We start from the raw sequence: 9,942 nt of genomic DNA, 5'->3' as shown, positions 1-9,942 counted from the left end.
CTTCTCATTCTTAAGAAATGCCCTTGCTGTCAGAGCTGCAAATACCCATTTCTGTAGGGCTATGGCAAGGTGACTTAACACTCTTCTCTTGTTCTTGGCTTTCAAATTGGGCAGATGTTTAGCAGTTGTTACTGCTGCTAGAAATGACATAAACCATGTAACAAGTCAAATCAATTCATAGATAAAAATATATTTAATTAATAGTACTGCTGTGCAACTATCTTTCAAAAATTGTTGGTTTTAAATCTCTTTCAACTTATAAAGTTTAAAGATGGTTTAACTCTACTAATAATATCAGCAAGTACAATACAGAAGTAAAAAAGATTTGCTAATATTGCTGTGAAAGTTTTTGACTAATAGCTATTTAATCTACAAATGTAAATTTTGGCATGCAAGAAGCCAGAAAATTAGAGAAGTGAGGTTATTTGTACTAGAAATAAAGAACTTGTTTCACTATATTCTTTAGTATCTATGTTACAATAGGTATCCTACAGAAAAAAGGAATTTATGCTGTTGTGCTGTGTAATAAAAGCATTCAGAGTCCCCATGTGTCTGATCTGGAGGAGAAATTGGTGATAATTATATACAAATTAGTTGTCTTGAGACTAAAAACAGGAGATAGCTGCATTGGGTAATGGTGCACTGATCTCCAGGCAAGAAATTATCCTGATTTATAACTAGGAGAACATTTCCTGGGGTACCACATCCATACCTCCTTTTAAAGAGTAGTGTCTTGTGATTATATCTTAGTGAATTCAAGTTTCTGGTTGTTTTCATAAAATGGGCTCAAATTTTGTTTGCCTCAGATAGCATCTTATATCTGACAAATGCCATTTGAGCAGTTTAGTGTGGTGCAAGTTTGAGAAGAAGCACAAATGAAGCATTTCTTTGCCTGAGCTGACTCAGCTGGCAACCGTTACCTCGCAATAACTTCTGTTTGGTAATTTAACATCTGTTCTTTATTCCAGACCTAGTCTTACAAACTCCTTTCCTTGTGGAAAAGGAGGTGCGTAAGGCTTCCTTTTCTGTGTCTGCTTATTATGCCAAAGGGTTTTAAACCTATTTTTTGTTTACAAAAATGGAGGTAACTGACTATCAGTGACTGCTTCAGGGACCTCTTCATGACCACTGGTAGCAGCACCTAGCAATATTCTACTGGAGGAGCAACAGAAAGTCCATTTCATTAACTTGCTGACAAAACATGTTTTCAGGCAAAGAGAGCACATCTCCTGCATGGTAGGTGTCTCCCCAGAGTTGTGCTTGCAGTTGAGACAGATTTTCATTTGTTGTTTATGTGCCATGCTATGCCATACTTCTTCTTTGAGAGAGCGATATAAGTTATTGATACATTCTGTTATTAAACTTTCAAACTTCTCTTTCCCCTTAAATACAGCCAAAAAAAAAATCATATTGGTAAGCATTTGTTATGTTTATCAATACAAACTCTGAGGTATAGATTAACTTTTTTTGTTCTGGATGTTGATGCCACCCATAATAATGGATCTTACAGGATCATCTTCAGCACTGTCATCCCTGTTCCTCTGGCAAAGATGTGCTGAAATCTTAAGTAGTAATTAGGCCACTCTTTGGCATGCATTTGTTTTTCTGTGTTAATGTGTTTTCCTCACCCCCTTGTTTTCCTTATGCTTAGAAAATAAAGCATGTCTCTCTCTTTCAAGGTGCATGTCTCATTACATTTCAGTAAATTTTTCAGAGCTAGTTTTCATGCTTTTTAAATTTCATTTGGAGGACTGTATGAACAAATGTTCAATTCAAGAAGTTAACTATGACACAGCAAAGAAAACATGAGGAAAAAGCATTTACGAGTGAAACTGTGTTGCTTGGCTGCACAGTGTGAGTACTGAATGCACACTTTTTAAATAACATTTAATAAAATAAAGGCCTCTCTTTCTTTTAATGTTTATAATTATGCAATTTGTGAATGCAGTACTGAAGCACAGTGTTCAAAGCCATTGACCCTAGCATCGTGGTAGATATTTTCGGGGTCAACTGCAGCTACACAAATGCTTCTGATTAGTTTTACCTAATCTAACTGAAACTAACACACCCATTTTGCCCAAGAAAACAGTAAGGCTAAACTTGAGCTTATTTTTACATAGTTTAATTGCTTCTTGGGGCATGTCAGGTTAGCAGTAAAAAGGTAATACTATATAGCACTGAAGGTTGTTTGCAAAGACTACAAAATGTGCAATTAAAATGTGAGCTAAGTTATATGCGTATACATGTATAAGTATGTATACTTACAATACATACTTCCCTTAAAAACGGCAGTACTTCTTCAGCTCATCTAAAAGAGATATTGTAGCTCAACCACAAGGCCTGGGCATGTTCTGGGGAGGAATACATGGAACCTGGCTGTGTTCTGCTAGACACTAACTGCATGGGTCTTGTGGGCAGAGAAGGCTGTTGTCAATGGGAATGGGAGAGGCTGGAAGACAAAAGGCAAGCCACTTCTTGCAGTATCTGCTGCTTTTATATAAGAGGGGGACAAGTGTATCTGATATAAGAGCTGTCTGAGTCAGAGATGATAAGGAAGGAAGAAATAATAGAGGCAGTAAAGCTAGGGAATAGAGGAAGAGAACAGCATTTAGTCTGCAATGTGTGTATGAGAGAAAAGGCAAAAAACTAGTTCTACCTTCTTTTGTTGAAAAGAGATAAAACTCTTTAAGCATATATATTGTTATGATAATGAATAAAACAGATCATTTATCAACCTGAAGGGAGCCCGAGACATCTGCTCTGAATGGGCCAACCTCAAGTAATATGAAAGGTCTTTGTAACTTTATATGAACAAGTTGTTCTTATCCATATGCACTTCACAGTGTATTAATGACAAATACCTTTTTTTAAGGTCAGATTTTCTTTGAAATCTATAACTGTCTGTGTACACCTGCAAGCTGCTCTAAGATTTGCATGACTGTCTTCCCCACAGGTATAGATTATAAGACTACAACGATTCTTCTGGATGGCCGACGAATCAAGCTACAGCTTTGGTAAGCGTGTGCTTTACCTTTCCTCATAATTTATATTTCAAAGACACAGAAATGCAGCTCTTCAGGGCACAAGTTTTCGCTTATGGTTCAGAAATATTTAGTCAACTGAGGAAGAGTGAGCCAGGCAGCTAGCCCTTTGAGTAAGTCACACTTTCTCTTCACCTCCTCTTTGCATCTATTTCATGTAAAATGGGGGACCCTACAGTTTCTCTATGTGAGAGATAGATGTATAATATATGCAGAAGAAAGGCACAAAAGATTACAAGTGCCTTCAAGGTAGATTACAAGTGCCTTCAAAGGTTATAAAATATACTGGTAACGAGAACCATGAAAGTACCTTAGAAAGCATACAGTGATTGTACAACAACATCTCTTTGCTTAATCAATTAGTAGTAATGGTCGACTAAATAACAACAGTATTAAAAAAAAAAAAATGCGTTATTGCTCATATAATTTAATTTATATGCATTCTGATGTTGTTTGAGCTTTATAAAAACATGTCAAGAACACATAAAATTATTTTACAACAAATATTTTTCCTGTAGGGTCAAATATTTGGTCTGTCAGAGTGCTTTTGTGTTAAGGTTGTTTGAAGATGGCCATCTTCTGGTTCATTTAGAAATACTTAGCAAGTGATACAACTTGAAAAATGCAGCAATATTACTGCCTCTTAAATACATTGTTTTCCCTAAAATCATGGCATAAAAGAGGGAGAAGTAAGGTCAGTTCAGGACAGGAAGGAGATGGAGTGTGATTTTTAAGGGACCATAATCTAGATAAATCAGAGAGACAGGTTCTAGGAACAAGCAGTGTTCAAAGACAGTAGAGAATTGGAGGTGAAAATGAATTATTATGATTATATCCTTTTCCTCGTAGAAAGAGACAATCCTGAGCCATTTCCATCTTTAAAATTAATTTTGATGTTTATTTTTATTTGAAACTTTCTTAATTACTGGAGTTAGATGCCTTTGTGTCATAACTAAGCTATTTCTGATATGTTCTTCATTGATTGGTTTTGCCTTTATGATTTCCAAAATAATGCTTCAAATGTTAAATGCAATGATGGATAATGGTACTCTGCCATATGGTATCTTGATTACTTGATATTTTGTTCACCTACTTTCTTTTTCTTGTTCTGTCTTCCACTTTATATAGCTTAGCAAAAATACCACATAAAGCTTACCTGAGAAGCAGCCAGGAAGTGGATGTTTTAATTCTTTTTGTGAAGGGCAAGGGTGTTCTTTGGACTCCTTAAAATAACAGATTGGAAATGTTTCTACAGTTGACCATATACAGAAATACGTGCCTTGCATTTGAAGATCTGTAATCTACCTCAAAAAGTCTTTATGGAATTCTGCTTCTTATCACGTTCTTCACTATAAATGTGATTTTGCTTCCAAACACTTTATGCAGGTTTTTTTTTTTTTTTTTTTTTTTTTTTGGTGCATGCTTTTCTAAAATTCTGTGCTGTTTATGACTCTGTAGGGATGCCTTCATTATACTAGACTCATGATGAACTATTGCTGCTGTAATCAAGAATTTACTGTTTTTCCATAAGTTTCCTTGGTGATAGCTATTGTTTCCTCCCACTTTTCTTTTGCTGTGAAAACGGAATCTTTCTTCAAGCTGAACTAAATGCAAAGTCTAGTGGCATACGTTCACTTGAGTAACAGCCTTTGTTTTCCAAGGGCAATCACAAGAGTAAAGTTTGAAGTTTTTGTCCTCTTATCCTGAGAAATCTGAGAAATGTAGAGGAAAGGGCAGAACGCCAGTGGGGAAAAACTGCTGAGAGCGAGAAGAGCTCTTATGCGTTACTGACTGCTACTGCAGGACTAATGGAAGAAGAGCTGATATTGATCAGAACAGATGAATTAATCTAGCTGAACTCTTAACATAGGAGGCCACCTACTTCTTTTAAAAATATATATAATTTATTTCGTTTAGGGATACATCAGGGCAAGGGAGATTCTGCACCATATTTCGGTCTTATTCAAGAGGTGCTCAGGTAAGCAAAGTACAACTTTCTCAGTGATGAGTAACTGTTGTTGGATGAATGAATGCAGAGTTAGCAAACCATCGTGATGGCTTCTATAGCTCACTTGTAGATTGCATGCAGATTCAGTAATAGTCTGAAGATAACATGAAATATGGGAAATAACAAGGGGCAGGATTTTCTTTTGGGGAGGGGAAATCCATGAGATTAAAGTTGAATCAGGGTAAAATAGTGCGATATATATTCCTATGCGTTGGTTACCTCAATAACTTAAGCATTTGATCATGTGAAAGCTATGCTAATACTACTTTTTAAAACTGTGTGCCAAGTAAGAGAAATGGATAACATAAAACTGTCAAGAGTAACGCGAAAAATAAAAACGTAGTCTAAAATGTGATGAAATGAAAATGGAAATGACTTTTTTAAAAAAAAGACAGACACACGAAAAGTCACTATAGCTTCAGACTTTAAAGTATTGCTATAACTCATGACACGTATTGGTTCTGATGAGTTGCATCTGTTATGTTCCAGAATTGCACAGAGCATTGAATCTTCAAGCTACCAAATGTGACGAAAAATATTTATTTGCTATGACTTTTGATGTGTGTATGAATAACCCAAGTTGTCCACTATAAAAAGGGGTATTTACCAGTACATTAGACCCTAAAACTAAGTCAGGGTTTCTGCCTCTTAGCTAATCTGTAATCTACACAGAGAGATGGGGCTCGGTTTCACAGGATGCTGAGGTTCTGCTCCATTGAGAAGTTGCTCAGCATCTTACAAGATTATTTCATAACTGGAGAATTTACAGATAGTATTCTCTGTGTTATGCCTCTGTTAAACTTTTTTTTTTTTTTTAATACAGGGAGTAATACTAGTGTATGATATTACAAATCGTTGGTCATTTGATGGAATCGATCGATGGATAAAAGAAATAAATGAGGTAAGGTACAATCCCAGAGTGTCACTGGTCTGTAACAGATGACTAAGACCAACTGCTCATGATATTTTCTACTGTTTTTACTGGCATTTGCAGGCAGTGCTTACTACAGAGTTATCCAAAATGCCAAGTTTACAGTTTTCTTTCTATGTTTATAATTCTAGAAAGTTGGAAACATATCAGCTAAAGTGTCTGATTTCTTTAAAGGTGTTGATGGAAAGCATATGGAGGGCAAAGATTTCATATTGTAGTCCCACTCTTGCTATGGATTTGCCACATCATCTGTGCAAGCCTGTCTTTTCTGAGGAAGGGATGGTTTTAGATCAGAGAATCATAGAATAATTTAAGCTGGAAGGGACCCCTAGAGATCATCTGGTCCAATCTGCCACTTAGTCTTTAAATCTTGAAAAAGCTTTTGTTTATTTTAATTGAGGGAAGGGGAAAATGGAAACCAAACTATTAATTTTGTTATTGCTTCTCTTTGCTCAGCATGCTCCTGGTGTACCAAAAATCCTGGTTGGAAATCGCCTTCACTTAGCCTTTAAGCGCCAAGTGTCTACTGAACAAGCACAAGCCTATGCTGAGAGGCTGGGCATGACTTTTTTTGAAGTCAGTCCACTTTGTAATTTCAATATTACAGAGTCCTTTACTGAGCTAGCAAGAATAGTATTGATGAGACATGGAATGGACAGGCTCTGGAGGCCGAACAAGGGTAAGCAATGTACACTGAAAATGTGTAAATTTAGTTCTAGCTAAGGTTTATGGTTCATTAATATAAAATAATTTTCAGAAACTTCAACCCTCATACAAAAACATGAAAAAAGAAGAATCAGGAATCCTGTACAATTTGCTTTCTAAACAAAAAATATGTATCTGCAAGCATAACCTGTTCGGCTTTTGTAGGGAATAACATATTTTTCCTAGAACTTACATGCTCAGTCATCTAAGTATTAAGACATAAATAGGAAACTGAAGGAGCAGATATTTTGAATAATGTATATGTGGGAAAGGGTGTGGGAGGAGAAATGAGAATTCATCCTGAAAGTATGGAGTGCATGCAGAGTGCTGGGTATGCTGCTACCGTGTGGCTGACAAAAGCATGCTATTATAATGCAAGTTTTATGTCTGTTTTTAAGTACTGAGTCTGCAAGACCTTTGTTGCCGTGCCATAGTTTCCTGTACCCCTGTGCATCTTGTTGACAAGCTCCCTCTCCCTGTTGCCTTAAGAAGCCATCTCAAATCTTTCTCTATGGCAAATGGCCTTAATGCCAGGATGATGCACGGACGCTCATACTCCCTCACATCCAGCAACATCAATAAAAGGAACAGCTTAAAGAAAGCTAAAATTATCCGTCCACCACAGAGCCCACCAAAAAACTGTACAAGAAACAGCTGTAAAATTTCTTAAGCTCTCTGTGGGAAATGGAACCTGGATGGAATCCCCTCATGTGAAGCGTTGAATGCAAGGACTCCTTGTTTAATGGTTGAGCACACTCTATGTATGTATCACACTACATAGACAGAAATAAGAAGAATAGTCTTAATTTAGCGCTTGCTCACTACAGTAATGCTGCTTTGGAATGAATGACAAGTTCAATGCAACTGAAAGGACGTGACATTTTGCTGTTGGATTTTCATACTGCATTTTAGTTTCTGATGTGCATGATGCCATTGTTTTTACTAGTAGATGTGTTTTCATATAGGGGATAATTATCATTATATTCAGTTCTTAATTCCATGAAATCTGGAGAGTGACTTACTGTGTTGTTGTATAAAATCCTGTCTTTTTGCAAACTATTCAAAAATATAAAAATGAGTCATCGGTTTGCATATTCAGGCAGAGGTTTTTAAACGCAATGTATTGTATACATTGTTAAATTCTACAAAGAGTGTGACAAATTCTAGTAATACTGCAATTGTGCGTTTGGATTTTTTGTAAAGCTTCCTTGATAACTTTGAAGCACTAACTTAACTAAGCTAGAAATGTATATATAATTATTATGCACATACACAACAAGGTTTTGTCCCATTAGTGTATGTAATAGATTTGATAAAGTTTTTGGTATGTTATTTAATACTTTGGGGAATTAATTTGTGGTTTAAATACTTATTTTTCTGTTAAAAAAAAAATTACATTTTATACCACTCTACAAGAAAGTTCTAGGAGGAAAATGCCAAAGACACTGTGGTAAAAGGAACATGACTTGAAGAGCTGCTTTATAAGGAAAGAACACTATTCAAAAAATAAATAAATGTTTCTGGAAAAGAAATCCTATTATGCTGTCTTTAACTGGGGGAGGTTGTCTTTATCTTCCTTTAGAAGAATCTGAGGAGGAATATATCTGAACTAAACACCAGGAATGTCAAGTCATCCTAAAAGCATCATGTAATGCTTTTGATACAACATCTGTCTTCAAGATTGTTAACTGAAATATGGAAGAATAATACACGTCAAGTCTTCCTTCTCTTTGTGAAGGAATCATGTGACTTGTTCTCCTGAGCAATGACAATCCTTTGAGGTGATGGTGTAGCTTCATCCCAGTTTCTTCTAGGTGTCTTCACTATTGTGAGATACCATCAAGTTAGTATCTATAATATTCCTTCTGGATCAGCGTAGATGTCCACAGCCTCTGTAGGTGAGTAGGGAAAATTCAAGCCAGTAAAATGCCAAAGTTATGCCAGGACCTGGACCAATCAATGCATTACTACTTACAGAAAAGTGCAATCAAGAACAAATCTTTTCATAGTTAAAGACTATAAATGGCAAAACAGGGTGCGGTGGAAGGAATTCCTGTCGGATCGCTCCCTCGGTGATGAGCAGGCTCCACCTGCTGGTCTGCCTGTGCTGAGTGAGCAGCGAAGAAATGCTGTATCAGGATGAAGCTGTAGACTGTAGAAATTGCATCCCCACAGCTTAAAAAATTGCACATAGCAGCCTACAAGAGGTTAAACCTGAATCAGAGACATCTGTACTTTGGGAGCAGTCTGGTTATGTTTGACTAGTGGCTGTGTGCAAGATGAAGAGTTCTCTTCCATGCACGTTGCTATACTGTTTAAAATTTCTTCCGAATTATAATCTCAGCCTCTTCAATAACCACGTCATTAGTTTGTCTCCTTTCTGTATGTGATGTGCAGTAAGAGTACCTAGCTGGAGAGAGCATTACCGTGTATGTGTGTGTCCTCAAGGTCAGATTCACTATTCCTCCTGCCAGCCAGTATAAAGACAAGGTAAGATGGAGGGGTTGAGCAGCACTCCTCCCTTCTGGTGATGCCTGCAGCAATCCCATGTGGAGTAAGTAAAACCTGAGCCTGTAGTTGGAAAAAGGGAGATTTAAAAAAAAGTGAAGAAGGGCTTGTTATTTCATATACCAAGTCTCTTGACTGCCTGAGGAGACAAAATCTTGTAAAGATGCAATGTGATTATTTTATTTTTTATATGTATATATATGAGTGCACAAAGAATAATGTACCAACTGGTCGCTGCAGATAGCTCCAGGACTGTAATGAGCCACTGTAAACTGAAAAGCTGTGGTAATTTCCAAACAGAAGTCTGCACTAGAGAAGAGCAGGTCACAAATCTGAAATACAACGTCAAGCCATTGACGTGGAAGGCACAGAGCAAGTATAGTAAAAGGAAGTGAATGTGCGTGAAGGATAAGGAATAGCTGACATTTGTGTGAGCACACACAGAGTGTGGGCTTTCAGCTAATCGTACAGTTATGAAATAATTCGGGTTGGAAGGGACCTCACCAGGCCCTCGGGTCCATCATCTTACTTAAAGTAAATTCACTATTGAACTCCCATCAGGTTGCTGAGGGACTTGGGTCTTGAAAACTTCCACGTTTTCAAGGGGTTTTTTTTTTGTTGATGGTGTTTGGGTTTGTTTTTTTGTTGTTGTTTGTTTTGGGTTTTTTTTTGTCAAGTTAGGGGATCCCCTATTTTAGCATATTCTGTGTTTCTTCTGTTCTTACTAGTTTAATACTCAGTATGCCCTT

At 36.8% G+C, this 9,942-nt stretch overlaps 1 protein-coding gene across 1 annotated transcript; it reads left to right on the top strand.

Annotated features, from left to right (window-relative positions):
* The first annotated feature begins 2,934 nt into the window (after positions 1 to 2,934).
* RAB40B (RAB40B, member RAS oncogene family) lies at positions 2,935 to 7,971 on the top strand. Its single transcript, XM_009579248.1, has 5 exons — positions 2,935 to 3,014; positions 4,959 to 5,019; positions 5,873 to 5,950; positions 6,437 to 6,659; positions 7,084 to 7,971. Exons 1-5 carry the CDS (start codon positions 2,935 to 2,937, stop codon positions 7,353 to 7,355), a joined length of 714 nt encoding a protein of 237 aa, XP_009577543.1. The 3' UTR covers positions 7,356 to 7,971.
* Positions 7,972 to 9,942: the final 1,971 nt, after the last annotated feature.

This window comes from Fulmarus glacialis, unplaced genomic scaffold (assembly GCF_000690835.1).
Source record: "Fulmarus glacialis isolate BGI_N327 unplaced genomic scaffold, ASM69083v1 scaffold20800, whole genome shotgun sequence".
NCBI lineage: Eukaryota > Metazoa > Chordata > Aves > Procellariiformes > Procellariidae > Fulmarus > Fulmarus glacialis.
The sequence above is the reverse complement of the archived record's forward strand: the minus strand, read 5'-3'. Positions and strand labels throughout refer to the sequence as shown.